Below are 18208 nucleotides of genomic sequence, written 5' to 3'. Positions count from 1 at the left end.
GGTGAAACGTCTTCAAGCAACTTAAAGAAGTCCAGACGCTTTTCTTTGCAAGCTCCTTTGACTACGATGACCTGGATGACTGAGAACCTTCACAGACATCTGGCCACTAGAGAAAAAAAAAGTATTCTCAAAGTGGTTAGTGAGTGTTTGCTGGAGATTTGTTGCATGTCGCCTGGTGAAATCGGTCGCAAAGAGCGTGCGACACCAAAAACCTTGTGATTCCTGGTGGTCAATAGCAGATTGACATGGTCACCTGAAGTTTGCAGGGAAAACCAACCAACTTGTCTGCAAACACTTGTCAGCTACTCACTGAGCTACAGCGAAACTTGTAAACGTGCACCCCAAACTTCAAAGTAAAAGTTGTACCCTACCAGTACAACCAATCATTTTGAATGGTGCACTTTTACTTTGAAGGCAAACTCCGTTTCCAGTTTGCGCTGCAATTCTCACAGTTTCACTGCTACTTGATGAGTATTTGGCAACTGCAAACAACGCACTGTCTTACATGCAAATTACAGGCGACCACAGCAATCTGTTAATAATCAAGGCAATCACAAGGCAGTTTTTGGTGCAAGTCCATATAGCTCTTTGCAGCCAATTTCACCTAGTGACTGCCAGCAGCCTCCAGCAACCACTCAGGGAATATAAATTTTTTAGAAGCAACGAGTGGTTTCCAGCAGGTCGCCGACCAGTCTCTAGGTCTGTGGCCTTAAACCACAGACCTACTTTTCATGTTTTGGCTGACCAGTGCATACTGTTTTTGCAAATAGCAATGTATTGGCATTAGTACTCAACATAATGTTCACTGATTATCACTTGCCAAAACCTCAGTGTTTTCTCATCAATCTGTTGATCTTTTTTCATTATTTCAATCACTCCATATAATATCAGCAAATAATGGTGGCTGTGAGACCCCGATTTCACATTGTCTCAAAAAATTTCAACAAGCAAAGATAATGAATCAACAGTGAATCCAAGTTTAAGGGGGAAAAATACCCCGAAGTGTTTAACACTCAAAAGTCAATGCTGAGGCAACTAAGAGAAACAAACAAACAAACAGAAAAAATCCTCAGATTCAAATATTGATAGCTCATTATCGATGAAGAGAAATGTAGAGCATCACATTTTCCAGCTCACCCTCCCAACTTCAAACCAGTGAGAACAGCACAGACAAATCCTTTCATATGCCCTCAAAGCTGCGCAAAGATTTTTTTCTTCAGATACAAGAATCAGGAGAATACATCAGTTAAAACGAATCATTATTTATGTTCCACACTGAAGCTGAAAGGTCTGGTGTATTCTGCACCAGACTCTCCAGGAAATGTACTTGAACTTCCACTATGACCAAAAAATACCCATTATTTCCTGATCAACAAAAATGATCTCAGTTCTACCCTCTCACAGGCAAAAAATAAATATTGGAGAATGACAAAATCTTCTTTTCCAATCAAGCTGTTGTTGTTTAGTTGCTAGTGTAGTTTGGTTTCCTTGCTGAACATCTATACTTCAACCTCATCCTCTGTCTTATATCCTCTGAACCTTCTGTCTACCTGTTTCATCAGTCCACTCTCTATCCCTCTTCTAGTTCTTAACAACTCTTAAACAGATCCCCCTTCCTCTCTCTTTCAGCTTGCCTCCTCCTTCTCTTCTCTTTCTGATTATCTCCTAGTGTCTCTCTGAGCTTTGTCGCTGATGGAGAGCATGCCTGGTTGACACGCCTGGTAATGAGGCTTCTTAAGCAGATGGCCTCTTCCACCCTCTTCAGCTCACTCATTTTCCATCTCTCGCACACAAACAATATACAGAAACACATACATCCTGATGGCAGTCCCCATCCTCTTCTCTGCGGGAGGTCCAGAGCACTCCAGGTTTACAGACTAGTTGGAGATGGTTTGAAGAGGATAAATAGAAAAAAGCATGACTGGCAATACATTTGCTTCATCTTTCGAGCAACAGTCACCATCACCTCATACTGAAAAAAACATGCACATGCAAAGAACTTCTGCACGCACTCATGTTCAAACACCTGACTGATCAGCTCCCTGCACAGGATGCAACTATTTCATCTTTTCCAATCCAGTTTTAATGCATTTTGTGGATCTGTGAGATAATTTGCTTAACAACTCTTAGAAGCACTGCTTGCGTGAATATTTTGACTCTTCTTGTGCACCATGTTATGTTGGTTTTGTCTCAGCTGTCAATCCCCATCTCTGCTCAAGGCTTCGTTGCTCATTTTTCATTGTTGACTGTGTCAGGGCCCTAACACACACACACACACACACACACACACACACACACACACACACACACACACACACACACACATTAAATGAATTAATCTTTCATAGCCTTGCACACATACCAAGTAAAAAAGAGCAGTATTTCTTTCTCGAGTGCATTTCAGGGCACTTCTAATTAAAAATTTAATTCTTACTTCTATTAGACTATTAGATTTTTTTTTTTGGTGTCCACAGATGCAGATTGTTTAGTTTTTTGTTTGTTTAAAAAATGTTAGCATCAGTTTCCTATTATTTAGGACAATCTTTATATCACCAAAAATGTTCAAAAAAATTATTTTTTTAGTACTGTATTAAGAGCATTGGTTCTGCAAACACATAATGTTTTAAAAAGATTTAGAGATGATTTTTCTAATCGTAAAGTTGTAATGGTATTGAATTAATCTCTGTTATATTGGGTTTTCTGACAAAATATTAAAGTCATACTGCAAAATCAATATGTGAAATAAAAACTAGCATGGCTTTTTAGTACATTCATTCATTTTTTTGAAGGAAGTGAAAATTAGAATTAGAAAAAAGCAGGACATAAACCGCCGTCTCCTGGGTGAAAGCGCTACTAGCCTTACTTTCCAGACTTTGTCAATGTTTTCTATGAGATCCCAGTGGCTTTGACCAAACAGTACTATTTTTTGCCCCTGAAGTGTGAATAAGTAAACTAGAAACTGCTGGTTTTCCCAGGTGAGGTCAACCGGCCCTGCCTAATGCTGTAACTTGCTAAGAGCCCTTAAAGCTGGGGCTGGAGGTGAGTTACAGAATAGAAAAAAAGAAGAAAAGAGACATTACTTTTAATAGTGCACATATGTTACGCGTTGCTACGGATGCGTAGGTCTTGTATTTGTGTGCTTAGATGTAAATGTGTCACTTTGTGCATCTACAAAGTATTGCCTATATACACATTGTCTATATTTACAGTGACAGGAGACCAAAGAAATGTGACTTTTGATTGAAAATAAATAAATAAGTTTCTGATGATGTTGCAGTAGGTGGAACATAAACTTTATGAAAGAAAAAGAAGGACTCTATACTAGGAAGGCTGTATTTTGTGAAACTCAGTGACATGGATCATCATAAACTCAGTGTATGCTGTTTTGCAGCAGTAACTGCAAAAGAGCAAGCCAAGTGACATCTGTCTAACACATAACAGTACAGCTAAGCCAGGGTCAATTATGTTTAAGGTCAAGCACTTAATTTGATTTATGTGGCTAAAAATAATACGAAATCCACCAGTAAGTCTCTGACCCATTAAACTTGTGTTTCTCTTTTTTTTTTTTCAATATCAGATTCAAGAGACAAAGCGGGCATAAATCCCACCATAAACATCTTTTCATCAAGTGCTAGTATTAACTTAGGGCTAAAGCAGACGGCTGTGCTCATTGACAAACGTGTTTAAATAGGCTTTGAATGATTTTCACACACTTTCCCCTCCCTTTTGTTTATTGAAAACAAAGTAAAGCTGCAGCCAGTAAAGGCAGGCTTCTTCGCAACTAAACCGATACAAAATATACTGAACTGATAGCCGGAAGTTAAAAGGTGTAGCTAATTACTGACTGAGTGGTTCATTAAGGGACACGCTGAAACAGCCACAGCCGAATGAGCTCTGGGGGTTCTGTGTAAAGAACTCCAGCAGAGAGCGCCGGGTATCGGCGTATCGATTATCTATCAGTCGCTGATGACTTACCCCTCTGCTGGGCTTGGCAGTGTTGCCATAGCAACGCGGTCGTAAGTACGAGCAGAAGCAACTTCATTTTGTCCTGTCTGAGTTGCAATGGTGTAGCCTGCCGCGCGCGCGATGTGGGGTCCGCGGCGTCCTCTCGCGCGGCTCAATGTTGAGTTAAACGCCAGAAAAGTTTTAACAGAAGTTGATCCAAACTCTCTCTTCTTCTTCTTTTTCTTCTCCTCCTCCTCTTCCTCTCGTTTCTCCTCCTCTCTAAAAGTTGTGGCGGGAGCAAGGGTGGGGGAGATGGGAATGGAATATGAAACCTTCCTAGGGAGATGCAGGTGAAAAAAACAACAACACTACATCCAAATGAGCGGTCTTGTAACCAAAATGTGTTCTTCAAGACAAGAACACTCAGACAGATGCTACAAAGCCAGTGAAGTGTTACATCAGTTCTGAGAAGAGGAGAAGCAGAGGGAAAAGTTTGAAAAGTAGTGGTTCACAGACAGTACCAGAAAAGCCAGAAGTTCTGGTCCACACGTGTCCAGATGTGCTCTACTGTTCTATGGCTCCTCCTGCTGCCCCATAAAACTTACCACACTCTGGGGCAAAACAACATTAAATCACAGATAAACTGGAGAGACTTTAAATAAGGGGAAGCCATGTACTGTTATCAGTTTATTTTACAATTTTACTTATTTGTGGACAAAAAAAAGTTTTAAGTTAAAAAAAAATGCTTGTAGTTTAAAGAATGAAGTGAGATGTGAAACAACACGAAGCTCCATCTGTTGAAACAATCAGAGACGGTGATACATACACATGACCTGCACATTAAAGTTAAAGATGTACGATATTTGGTAACTAGAGGTGTTGGTACCTCCATATGTTGGGTTAAAAGAAGGATTAGACTAAGGGTGGAATTAAAGCAATTTTCAAATACAATGTTATAAACATAAAGGATAAATTAGGATAGAATAAATTACTTTATCTTACTGCTGTTTGGCAGCAGTAAGATAAATGTAAATGTAGTGGTGTAGGGTTGTCTACGGGAATTCAGGGTGTTTCTTGTTTACTTGTTTACAATGGCCTCCACTCCCTGAGTGTACTCAGGGCCATTAGAGCTGTTTACTTCTTCCCCGCTGAAAGCACTGGCATATTATAATGTTACAGCTCATCAACCTGTCAGTCAATTCACACACCTGTGACTCTGAGTACTTACACAGATGTGCTAATTTGAGTGAATATGTTACTCCTGTATTTGTGTGTGTTTGGGTGAGAATTTTTGTTTGGGCTTGTTTATGTGTCCAGTGTGAGTTAAGCTCCCCCGGAGGCTAAGACCTCCAAAGACAGAGAGGCTTACTCTGCAGACACGAAGGCTGAAGATGGGCTCTCTTCACTGGGCTCGTGGGCCTGAGCAGCCCTGGAGTGCTGCTGGGTCTCTGTGGGGATGGGCTATGTCGAGGCTGCACCTGGACCGAACAACAAGGTTAGTGACATCATGAGATATATTTATTTATATAAATTCACTTTAAAAATGAACTATATTTTTACAGTAATGTTATACATATAATAACATAACTTTCGTGAACTTTTACAGATTCATTTTCTCACAACTGATATAACTTTATTGACGGTTTGAGATTTATTTTCATACTTCTTGATATTTTTCCTATTTTGTTATCTGTCTGAATATGTGTGGAACCTCTGGAGGAGTAAAAATTATTTAGAAGTTCTTTGTAAAATGAAAGATGGGGGAGGAATCATGAGCTCTCAAAGGAGGTTTTGATTTACAGGTTCTTTCAAGGAGATGAAGAGATGCTGGTTTTGACCCAGAGTGATGAGTTAAACCGAAGTTACTGTGAGGACAACAGATCAGCCTTTAACAACATCACAAGCAATATTAATCCACATTTTGATGACAGAATAAACAGCAGACCGTCATCAAGAGAAGACAGACGCAAAGATGAGCCCTCTATAGCAGCTCATAACGGAGCCACCAGCCCCTTAGGATGGGAAAGCCCAGCCTTTAAAGAAACCAGGGCTACTGTAATCTCCACTGGAACCAAGACCTTCACCATAACTTCCGCTGTCTCTACTGAAGAGCCCTTTTGTTTGGAAAATAGCAGAAGCAATGAAAAAGAAAAAAGATTATCTGAGATGCGAGGTGAAAAGATGGGAAGCGAGAGTTGGGAGAATCAAGGTTCCAGCCAAAACCGGGGGAACAAGAAGAAGTCCATCAGACCATCTGGGCTTCCTAGAGGGAAAGTGGTAAAATGGAGAGTTTCAGGAGATGTAGAGAAGATTCAAGAGGGGGAGAAACCCGTAGAAGGGACGTCTCAGCTCTGTACACGCCTTGAAAAACAGAGTGGGAGCATGAGTTTGGTTACTTCAGTTCAGAGCCCTGAAACCTGCAGCCTGGGTCTGAACCCCTCTCCCACCATCACAGCCTGGGAGGCTGGCTGGAACATCACCAATGCTATACAGGTACACTAATACACACATGCATGGTTAAAATGCTTTTCCTAAAAGAAAATATAACAGTTCTTATGCCCTGCTTTAGAAGTTCATGATGCCATACCTCATGTAAGTGATTAAAAAAAAAAGCAGTAAAGCAGCAATACAGATAATTTAGGTCATTACAATGCAGCACATTTTTCAGACTTCCACTTTTATAACTTTCACGCACCTGTATCATGCCAATCAACCTTTCCTACAGCTACAGACACACAATCCTTGATTTGTTCCCTGCCAAATGAATGCAATAACTCAGCATGTTGCTAGTATGACTTATCCAGTTATGAAAAGACATTAGTCAAAGTTATTTAATCCAGTTATTGAGTGCTTTTACTCAATTCAGATTTTTGAGTCAGTGTTTCAGCGTTTAAAGCGGCAGCATTCAAACAGGACTTTAAAGAAAGCCCTCATGTTTGTCTTCTGATAACACATCTTTTGTTAAGTGCAGCTGAAAATGCACCACATCTATTTTTCCTCTGAAAAATGACAACTCGAAATGCCAACTGTGAAGGTGTTAAGCTGCACACGTCATTCAAAAAGCATGAAGCAGCCTATTTCATTTACTCCTTTTGTGTTTTTATATTACTGAACAATGCTTTCTTTTGTCTTGCAGGCTGTTTGTCAGGCACTCGCGAGCCTTGATAATTAAATTAAGTGTGAATAAAATCGTTTTTAAAAAAATGACAGTTCCCCGGTCACAGCGTGTCCTCGTGGCAGTAATGCTAATAGCTTCTCTTGCTCTAAATGCTGGGCTCTATTCAACCACTGCATTCACGTAAATGCGTGTGTGTGCACGTGTGTTTTAACTGAATAACTCTGGTGTAATTGAACAGTGTCACCGGAGCCATAGAGAATGCTTTATGACATTAGGGTATGAATACTGTGTATGCATCCATACACAGTCATATGCAGATAAATGCTGACTAATTAAGATGCAAACATGTTCCTTCGGGAGCGGAGGTAAATTTGCATCAGATGCTTTTGTGTTCGATTGCTCGAAACCCTTACTGTTAACCCCATTGTATAAGCACATAACACATATTCTAGCACATGATTTTTAGTAGAGAAGTATTTTATGTGCTTGGTTTGTTTACGGCAGTCTATATCTGAGTGCCAGATTTTTTTTTATTCCAGTTTTCCTTAGAGACTCAGTTTCTGTGCCAAGCAAGCCACAGAATCCTGGTCTCCAGTGAAAATTCAGCTTGTGATATATACTGTATTACTGATTAAAATTGCTTATTTAAAGCTATGGCTTTTTAAATGCTCCCAGCTATTTATTTTAGCTCCAAACCCCAGTGTGATCTGAATACTTTTCATGTAGCGTGTTTTTACCTCAGCACAAACACTTTCCAGGGTTGTTGGATTGGTTAATGTTTTATAGGTTGTTCATTACCTGCAGCCCTCTGTCTCAATCAGCGACCTTGACTAAATGAACTGCTCAGTAATGCTTTCACTTGAGGTTACAGACGGTCAGGTTATGGTTTAATATTCACTCGATACTAAAATATCGAACAGCGACGAACAATCACATGGCAGCGATCAAAGACAAAGGATATCTGTGGTGTGTAAAGAAATATTATGGCATTAATCACAGATCTGATGTTTGGCTAACAAATGTCTAAATAATGGGAAAAGAACAGCACTTTTATCTCCTATCAAGGCTAAAAAGAAAATATGTACTTTCCTGTGGTGGTTTATTGATGCCAATATAATTGACTGTCTGCCAGCTTAATAAAGTTTTTATTAGAAAGTAAATTTGCTGCCAAAATGCAAAAACCAGCTCCAGCTCTCAAGGCTCCTGACATGGGAATAATGAAACTCAGTTTGATTTCCAATCTGATTGTTAATGAGGCAGCTCCAGTTTGTGTGTCTTTGTTTCAAATTAGAGATATGGACCTTATGTTATTGAGAATAAGAATGGCTGCGACTGACATGCTTTCTGTTTACAAGTGATATTTTACTTTAAGCCACACTGAAAAATTTAAGTCGTCGTGATTTTCTGATCTAAACAGAAGCCAGAGGGGAATAAATGTACTCGTTCTGTTTTGGAAAGATGGTTGAGAAAAGGAGGATCTGTTCCTTTATTCTTTTGCTTTGCTTAGACTAAAAACTTATTGGGATGCTACAAACTGAATGTCTGTTTTTCATTCGCCCCATTTAAAAAAATGCTCTTAATGAACTAATTGCATCAGATTTTTACATTTCAAGTTTTAAACGATCAGTGAAATGATCAATCAAAAATAACGACTATAGCTGATTGTTTACCGATGAATAGGCTAATCGTATGCAGACACTCTATAAACTTCTGTCTACAACATGACAACGAACTCACTGAGCAACACTACACGCTCATGAGACTTTTCAGTTACAATATAGATACTCTATAAATCAGAATATGTTTTTCAGTCTAGATATATCGTGATTTACTCTAAAAAGAACCATAACTGAAAAATATGAACATCAAGCCATCTTAAACTAGTGAACTTACCAACTCATAAGTCTTTGCTAAAGAAATATATGATAATATAATAATACATATATTCACCAGTCACTTTATTAGGTACACCTTGCTAGTATTAGATTTGACCCCCTTTTGTCTTCAGCTGCTGGAAATGCTCCTCAGGCATTTTAGTTCATTAGTCAATACTGACATGATAGCATCACGCAGTTGCGGCATATTTGTCAGCTGCACATCCATGTCAATCTCGCACTCCACCACATCCCTGAGGTGCTCTGTTGGATTAAGATATGGTGACTGTGGGGGCTATTTTAGTACAGTGAGCTTATTGTCATGCTGAGAAAAAACCTGAAACATCACTTTGAGATGATTTGAGCTTTGTAACATGATGCGTTATCCTGCTGTAAGCAGCCATCATGCTTTGCATAGTGAGATGGACATGGTCAGCAACAACACTCAGGTAGTCTATAGTATTTAAACTACTAAAGGGCCTAAGAGTGCCAAGAAAGTACTACCTACACCATTAAAATACAACCACCCATGTTATTTGTACCAAATTCTAATTATATTCAATGTATTCAATTCTATATATACCAACGCCACAACAGAAATTGTGACTCATTAGACCAATGACCAATTTTGTAGCCCCATGTGAATTTTAGCCTCAGTTTAATCTTCTCAACCAACCGGATTTGCACATGGTGTGGTCTTCCGCTGCCGTAGCCTGCCCGCTTGAAGGTTCGATGTATTGTGGATTCAGAGACACTCTTCTGCATACGTTGGTTGCAACAAATGAATAACAAATTGCTGTTGCTTTCTTGTCAGCTCAAACCAGACGGGTCATACTCAGACACCAACAACCATCTGACATTACATATCACTTCAAATCACCTTTCGTGCTTATTTAAAGGCTTGATTTAAATGTCCACAGATAATCTTGACAACTTCTTCATGCCTAAATCCATCGAGTTGCATATGCCGTGTCATTAGATTCAATGAGCATCTCCCTGTTCCTAATAAAGTGAAAAGAGAAAAACAGCAAATGCATGAATTAGGCACATCCATTTGTTGTTTTATTGATTTTTCTAATGCAGGTTTGATTGAACTTGAGAACAGTTCTTTGTTCCTGGTTTTAAAAAAAAGTCACTTTCAGTTATTTAAATGTCAAACCTGCCTGTTTCAGCATCATCTAATCCCCCCATGGCAGAAAATAAGACATTTCTCTGTCACTTTTTGCCAACTAGGCATGTCCATGCATAAAATACTGGCCATGACCTGAGGGGCAGGAGCTGAAATCTAACTCAGAAGTCCAGGCATGGTGCAGTGAATGTGCAATAAACTTTATTCTATTAGCATGTAATGCCAAAGAACTCTCACTGTTTTGCCAATGCTTCCTGTGTAAGATATGAAAGAGTATAAAGGTAGTATTGGGTAAATAGAAGATACTAGAGTTGTCATATTGTGGCAGAATAAAAGGGGGTAGGGGTAAAACTTCTTCTACAGCTTCTCTCGAGCCAATCAGGGATTTGTTTCTTCCTTTATTGTGTACCCCTTTGTGATTGGAAGCTGCTTTTGGTTGTACTCAGAGTAACCAATTAGGAATTAGCTGGCAAAAACACAGAGAAACAGAAGTGCAGTGAGAGCGGCGGGGAGATGAAATCAAATACTTGAGCGTCAGATTCCTCTCAAACTGCTTTCATCCCCAGCAGCTCCATTTGAACATCAAAGCTCTATCAGCATATGCCTAACAGTCACCAGTTACAAAATAGCAACTTGAAAGAGAGAGAATGTGTCTCTGTCTGTTTATGCATCCACAGTGTGTGCTTATGTCTGCTCTGTGATGTGCTTCCACAACTCTTTCAGTGAGTCTGCATATCTCCGTGTTCCAACATTCAAAACACAGCAACTCCATCAAAGTAGCTTGTTGTCTCCTCTGATCTCCCATCATCCAACCTCATGCTCTCTGGCGCTGAGGCTGCACCTCTCCTTCCAACCTTCTCTCCTGTCTGTGTCTTTCTCCTCCTCCCTAGTCTCCCTGTTTTTTCTTTTCTTTTCCTCACCTCCCACTTTCACCTCCATTCCCTCTCCTCCATCTTCCCTCTCTGGCAGTGACTTACATTTTCCCTTGGTGATGGGCCAAAGCTCGACTCTACTCTTCCTTCTGCTCCTGCTGGTCTCCTGCATCCTCAGACTCTCCAGGCATCCAGCCAAAACTCTTCTCTCGCCTCCTCATCATCCAACCATGAAGAGTCCTTTCATCTCTTTGCTCTCGCTCTTCTCCTCAGCCATCCTTTGCTCTTCAGTTTCCACTTTAGGTTGTGAATTTTCACATTTAAAAAAAATATTTTAACGTATGTATGCACGATCCTAATCTAACTTTGACTAAGATTTCTTGTCTTTGGGGTCTCATGATGATGATTATTGCATGAATTTCAGTAATGCTGATATATTCTTTATAATAATATCAAACCTTTCAATTACATTTTTTAATGGAATTTTATTTTTATGGTACCATCTCATGAGAACAGTCATCTCAAGGTGGATTATTTTCTAAGATAATGATATTCCCCCACCTTCTTTCTGTCTATAATTTAGCTTTGTGTGCACACAAAGAAGAAATTACCCTCTGGGTTGTAGTGTACTTTATCGATCTAGGTTGTTTATTTCTGAATTATCTAGCTTGGTAGAATTCACATGTATTAAAAAAAACCTCCTGATGTGAGCGGTTTCATTTAAGATGATCTTTAAAATGTGCAAATTTGATTTTGGCCTGAACTTTCACTGAAAATGTGCATCTGTGATGTGTGACTATGCACAATTTATACACTGAAAAACAGAAACAAAACCCACCATCAAAGTTTGTTTTATTTTGAGTAAATTTCTCCCTTCAAAGATGAAGTAACGACATGCAGATTAAGCCAGAAATTTCACCCTTACATGATCTTACATGAACATCTAAGCTGTTTTTGATTCGTCTGTCATTTCGAGCTTTTCTTAGCCTACTCGTAAACCTACATTTTTTTAAATGCACTTTTTCTTTTCTCAAAGGGTATCTTTGTGCTGGGTTTGCCCTTCGCCCTGGTGCAGTCAGGTTATGTGGGTCTGGTCCTGTTGGTTCTTTCAGCGTGGGTCTGTAACCACACAGGAAGAACCCTGGTGTCCTGTTTATATGAAGAAGAAATGAGGTAGAGTTTCTTTCACATTGTTATCAATATCAATATGACAGTGCCTGTTGTGAGCCCGTTACTAAAAGTAACCTTAAGTGTCTCGTTTTATTGAGATACTTAAGGGAACTGTTACATTTACCAAATGCACAAGCATTTTAACAAAGTAATGAGGCCATTACTAGTTCTGTTAAATAGTTGTTTTTGGTATATTTCAGTGGTGGGTCTGGGTCAGTTTCAAAGGTCCGGGTCCGAACCAGCTATCAGGACATTATGGAGGCCTGCTGCAAAGGACTGTGGCCGAATTGGTCTGGAGTTGGAGGTCTGATGGTAAATGTAGCTCAGGTAACACGCCTTCAACTGTAACACAGTACTTTATTTTCCTTTTTTTTCTTTTTGCTCTGCAATATAACGTATGAACTCGAAACTTTTCTTTAAAGCAGATGAAACAATCAAACAATCTTCTAAGTTTGTGGCAGAGTCTTAAAATATTGTCACTTTTGAGAGAATTCAAAAAGAATCTTTATTCAAACTGAGTTGCACTAGAAGATAGTGAAATTACATCATTCTACACTGAAAAAAACCTGAAACGACTTAACTTTTAGATAACTCAAAATCTAACAATATTTAAGATGCACTAATATTATATGTGTATCCAGAAAAAGGCCATTTATTTACTTTCCTACAATATACAGTAAATATATGAAGTAAAAATATACATCTGTGCTGTCTTTCAGGTCATTGAACTTTTGATGACCTGTACCCTCTATCTACTCGTCTCTACAAGCCTGTTGTTTGACAGTTTGTCCTGGGTGGCTGTTCCTCGATCAGTGTGTTCACTCGTGTCTCTGGTGTTTCTTCTGCCCTGTCTGCTTCTGACTGATCTCAGACCAGTTTCCACTCTCAGCCTCCTCTGTTCCCTGGCTCACATACTTATCAGGTGACAGAATAAAAGAAGCAACTCATTTGTCCCAACACTCCAGCAAATTTGTACTGGCTGACCTGATCGCCTTAAAAACTCACCAATCATTTTAAATCAAGAGAGGAAGGCGCGCTGTCTAAATTGCTCTCTCATTCTCGCTCGTGTGATCGCGGTGCAGCTGCTGCTGTTTAAGTCGTCTGCTCTCACCTGCTACACGCCGCTGTTCCTGCTTGTTTGATTTATTTCTAACACCAGGTGTCTTGCATGAGAAAAGAAGCACGGAGTTGCGTCTATGAGCTGCCAGGGTTCTTACAGCTGTCTGATCTTTTAAAGCACACACTTTGACTTTCAGTTCATGAAAAACAGAAATTGTAAAGCCTGGGTTTTCACTCCACTCTTTGGCAGTGCTGGTTAGATTAATTCATCGTGTAATTAAAACCATGTAATCATAAAGTGCTTTGGTGTAACTGGTTGAATATCAACATCAATATATCCATTTTTTTTATTAGGTAGACTGTATGAATAAGATATGATGACATCAGTTAGTATGACTCATTTGTATCAAGCTACAGTACAGTGTGTTGAATTCAGTTTAGTGATTTATGGTAAATCTGTAAATTAAACTATTCTCATACTATTACATGTACTTTCTTAAAATTAATGCATTTCTAAAGTGTCATCCGGTACAATTATTAGTGTTTTTTTCATTTGTGTAGTGGGCTAAAATAGTTTAAGATGTTGCTGATAGACTTTGATTAAACTGTCTTCTTCAGAGAGTTTAATTTATTACCCCGTTAATAATTTCTGCCTTTATTTGTTGTGTTTTTTTTTCTGCAGTTCATCACTTTGTTCTTCCTCTCGGCGTAATTAGGATTTTTGCGCCCCACATTGTTGTGTGTGTTTATCACTGTGCTGATAAATTTTTAATTAATCAGTTCTCATTAGCTTTTATTTTGTCTCACTCACAGCCTATTGGTCATGCTGTACTGTTTGAGTTGCGCCAGCAGCTGGTCTTGGTCCTCTCTGTCTCTCTCTGTGGATCCAGAGGACTTCCTCGTTTCCGTCGGTGTCATCATCTTCTCCTATACCTCGCAGATCTTCCTCCCTCCTCTAGAGGGTAGTATGGAAGACAGGGGACAGTTTAATGTCATGCTGGGGTGGACCCATGGAGCAGCTTGCATCATGAAAACTATGTTTTCCCTAATGGTTAGTGACAACTTGGAAAACATATGATTGCACAGGCTAACAAGCTTCAGTTAAATGATGGTCAAAAGTGGGTTTTTAAGTTTGTAACATTAGCATGTGAGTTTGCAGTAGCACTTCCCTTGCTTAAAGCTTTTCATTCTTATTATTTTGCTGTTAATACACATGCACGTTTAAACAGAGCAGAAATTGTATCTCGCAATTAAGGTTTGATATAACTGATAAGTTGACAAACAGACTGGCTGATTGTTTTCTTCCTCCATTAGGCGGTGTTAACCTGGGGACCAGAAACCAGTGAGGTCATCACAGACAATCTACCCTCTGACCTACGACCTCTAGTCAATTTGTGCCTGCTGGCTAAAGCCCAACTGTCCTACCCTCTGCCATTCTATGCTGCTGCTGAAATACTGCAAACATGTGTGCTCAGAGGTAAAACCAAAAGAAAACCCAAACATAACCCCTAGTGCTGTCTCGGTACATACTAAAACTAACAGTGGGTCACTGAAATTAAAAAGATGTTCAAATGTTCATAAGCTACTGCGATTAAAGGCAGTAGTGCTCTGGTAGTCTGCAGGTGGCACACTGGGCTTTGCAGACCCACGTTTACATGTTGTGGATGTCTGTTTGTCACCAGGAGGTAGTGTCAAATATATGTGGGGGTGTTGGTCCTTAGGTTTAGCCTAGTTTAGCCTTTTTTAATTTAAAAAAAGCATGCTTGGGAGCTAACAAGGAACCATAAATCCACTGTAAAGTCTGCAGAGCATGCAGGTCACATGTTGCTTTATCAAGCTGTGATTTCTTCCAGATATTTTGGCCCATAAAAGACAAGCTCAAACTTAACGCTTACCCTTTCAAATGCCAGTAAATACAGATCAGTCGTATTTCACCTCATGCTGTGAGGTTACTCTTGAACGAAAGACTACATTAGCCCAGATGTCAAAAATAGCAACCTGTTTCTATAAACCCTTTAAACCAAGTCTGCCTAAGACAATTTATGAGCACCCAGCTGAGATGGCTTTTTAGCCACCCATGCCTGTAGTTGGTGTCCACCTTGCTTCCCACATGGGGCCATTTAACAGAGGCCATTTTCGTATGATAATAGCGGGTTAAATGTGGATTTAATTAATAACAGCCTGTTCTGTTTGGAGTGTCAAAGCCATTCCAGTGAGCTAGCATGCACAAAACCAGAACACTGGATTGTCTCAATGAAACAGTACTACACAGTGCTGCTGTTAGTAAATACACCTTTGTTTACCCTGTAATGGCACTTCAAAATGCCTACTGTCAAAAGAGTCTATATCAAGTAAAACTATGATTCCCAAGAAGGCAGTTTTGGTAAATCAATATGACAGCCTTTTAGGAAATAGAAGCAGTTACAGTGACTAAACAGTGTCAGCAGATGTATTTAAAGGCTTAGTGCATTTTGATGCTGTGAGAAATATGATCAGACAGTGAATAGCTAAAAATACTTCCAATACGTTCAGCCACGATTGAACACATGACTAACAGAGAGTGTTTCACTAATGATATTAGTGTAACCATTTGAAGTAAGAAAAAAATTACAGTAAGTCAAATTTAATAAGGAAAACCCTACAAATTAGGCTAAAAGTAACCTACAACACGTGCCAACTGTCAACATACTGGTGATGGGTCACCATAGCTAAACCTTTCATAGTTGACTGTCAACAGTTATGTAGTCATCACACTACTCAATGATGATGTAATGATGCATGGCTAACAGTTTCCAGTCATTTAGTAATTAAAGTCAACATGCAGGTGCAGGTGGAAAACAATGAGTCAGAGTAGGATGGTTCGCAACCCCAACTGTAATCCAACCAAATCTAATGGCTGTGGTTGAGTAACACCCACTTGTTCAGTGATCCATAAATTGAAAGACCAAACAACAAAAGCTTCTTTGATAGTGAATATAAACCAGTTACCAGTTACCACTGTATATCTTTTCAACTTCTCTGGTTTAATCCCTTCAGATGCTGCCATGTCGTCTTACTCCAAACACCGAGGTCAAGCTGTATCTCGTCCTGCACTTGTGGTCCGCGGCACCTTGTTGATGACATCATACTTGCTGGCTTTGCTGGTGCCCAGGTTCTCCCTGTTGATGGGTCTGACAGGAAGCGTGACCGGGGCGGCAATGACACTCATACTGCCGTGTTTATTTCACCTTAGACTGCAGTGGAGCCGCCTTACTGTGAAGGACCGACTGATAGATGTGGGTATTCTGAGTCTGGGGGTCATCTGTAGTGTGTCTGGTGTGATTTGTTCAGTGAAAAGGCTACTGGAAGGCCTATAGGAGGTGAAGATGGATAAAGGCAAAAATTTGCTAATAGCTTAAGTCAGTCACGTTAAAGAACAGCTGCGAGTTCTTCTTTGTATTTATTCCTGGATTAAAATAATATATGAGCAGATATTTTCCCTTCTGTACTTGTCAAACATAGTTTACAGTACAAATAAAAATAGGCACGCTGTTTTTCATTTTCTGTCAGTCTTAAAAGGCTTGTAAGGTATATTAGGATCCAATAAACGTACAAATTGTACTTTTTTTTCTTTTTCTCTTTATTTGTTTGTTCTGAAAACTGTCAATGAAGAATAATGTACAAAGGTCTAGAGCAGAGGTGTCCAACTCCAGGCCTCAAGGGCCGGTGTCCTGCAGGTTTTAGATGTGTCCTTGATGCAACACAGCTGATTTAACTGGCTAAATTACCTCTTCAACATGTCTTGAAGTTCTGGAGGCCTGGATTAACTAATCATTTGATTCAGGTGTGTTGACCTAGGTTGACGTCTAAAACCTACAGGACACCCCTCGTCTTGAGCCACCCCTTATTTCTTTATATTTTGCTTGGAAAACAGGAAATAGTTGCAGCGATTTTCTGAAACACATGCAAGCATGCATGAAAATACAGTATATGAGGTGAAAACAGAGTCTTAACATTTCAAATGAGCTTGAGAGTCAAGATTTGGTATGACCACCGTTACATCTTTCTTGTAACTTTGTAAGTAAGTCTCCAGGAGTAAGTCTTAGCTCTCCAGGCTTCTTCGTCGTCTGTCAGGCACATGCTGCTTCAATAATGTTGAGGTCCGAGTTCTGGGGATTGCAATCCAAGACTGATAGTGTTTCACTGTGTGTTTTTTATCCAGGTATGCTTTTATGCATCGGTAGTCTCCTTGAGATCATTGTCATGTTAAAAAGGAAGAGATTGACATTCAGATGTTGTTGTTGTTTTTTTAAATGGCACTGCATGGTGGTTAAAAATTTGATGGTACTTTACAATGTTCACAATTGCATCACTTTTGCAAACATTCCAACATCACTGAAATGCACCTTTCTCCTCCATTTTTTTAATATACTGCCAATATTTCAAATCAAATATTCCAAGTTTGGACTCATTACTCCATAAGACCTGCTTCCACTGATTTTCAGTCCACTTCTTGTGTCATTTGGTTTGTTCCCTGTTTGGTCCGTGTTTCAGTTCCTTAAGTGTGACTTCTTGAGAGCAGCACTTCTACTTAAATCACCTCTGATGAGATTTTGGAGAACAGTAGACTCATACTGAGATTTTTTTTTCTTCCTGTTTCTTAAATACATGACTTTGAGATACAGTCCATCTTTTATCCTACACTTTTTTGACAGACACATAACAGTGCTAAATTGTGTGAGTGCTAAATATTTGGCTAATAGATCTTTGGGAATGAAAATTCTCAGTGAACATTTTTTAATATTTTGTTTTCTTTTTTTATTGCACTGTCAAACCGTTTTATCTTTGCAGTTTTGCAACAGCGAGTCATTAACAGTGCCTAAAGATGCCATTTAAAATCAGTTCTTTGCAAAGTTGTCTGAGTTAGCTACTTTCAAAGGTCAGTTTTAAAAACAAATAAATCATTAAAATCTTCTGAAAATGTTCAGGTAAAAGGACTGGAATGAATGAAAATGAGTGAAAAAGTGGCCAAAGAAAAAGCCTGGAGAACTATTGTTCAAAA

The 18208-nt window shown here is 39.3% G+C and overlaps 3 protein-coding genes across 12 annotated transcripts in view; 2 read left to right on the top strand and 1 right to left on the bottom strand.

Moving 5' to 3' along the window:
- lama2 (laminin, alpha 2) overlaps positions 1-4441 on the bottom strand; it is a 235175-nt gene extending 230734 nt beyond the window's left edge. For 4 of the 10 annotated variants that reach the window (XM_005935361.3, XM_042222718.1, XM_042222719.1 and 1 more), the window contains exon 1: positions 3976-4440. In XM_005935361.3, the coding sequence (XP_005935423.1) occupies positions 3976-4042 (67 nt within the window). In that variant the 5' untranslated portion in view covers positions 4043-4440. Of the gene's footprint in view, positions 1-3975 lie in introns of all 10 variants that reach the window. The other 6 variants (XM_014337832.2, XM_005935368.3, XM_014337833.2 and 3 more) reach the window with 3 other exon arrangements.
- A 1275-nt stretch (positions 4442-5716) lies between these two features.
- LOC121811890 lies at positions 5717-12115 on the top strand. Its single transcript, XM_042222725.1, has 2 exons — positions 5717-6438; positions 11975-12115. Exons 1-2 carry the CDS (start codon positions 5770-5772, stop codon positions 12113-12115), a joined length of 810 nt encoding a protein of 269 aa, XP_042078659.1. The 5' UTR covers positions 5717-5769.
- Positions 12116-12363: 248 nt separating this feature from the next.
- On the top strand, positions 12364-16819 carry LOC102291573 (vesicular inhibitory amino acid transporter). Its single transcript, XM_005935359.3, has 5 exons — positions 12364-12435; positions 12828-13030; positions 13981-14218; positions 14482-14644; positions 16204-16819. Exons 1-5 carry the CDS (start codon positions 12364-12366, stop codon positions 16521-16523), a joined length of 996 nt encoding a protein of 331 aa, XP_005935421.2. The 3' UTR covers positions 16524-16819.
- Positions 16820-18208: the final 1389 nt, after the last annotated feature.

The sequence above is a fragment of the Haplochromis burtoni genome, unplaced genomic scaffold (assembly GCF_018398535.1).
Source record: "Haplochromis burtoni strain Fernald_Lab_line unplaced genomic scaffold, NCSU_Asbu1 Contig_92, whole genome shotgun sequence".
NCBI lineage: Eukaryota > Metazoa > Chordata > Actinopteri > Cichliformes > Cichlidae > Haplochromis > Haplochromis burtoni.
Note: the sequence above shows the minus strand (reverse complement) of the source record. Positions and strands in the feature narration are given on the sequence as shown.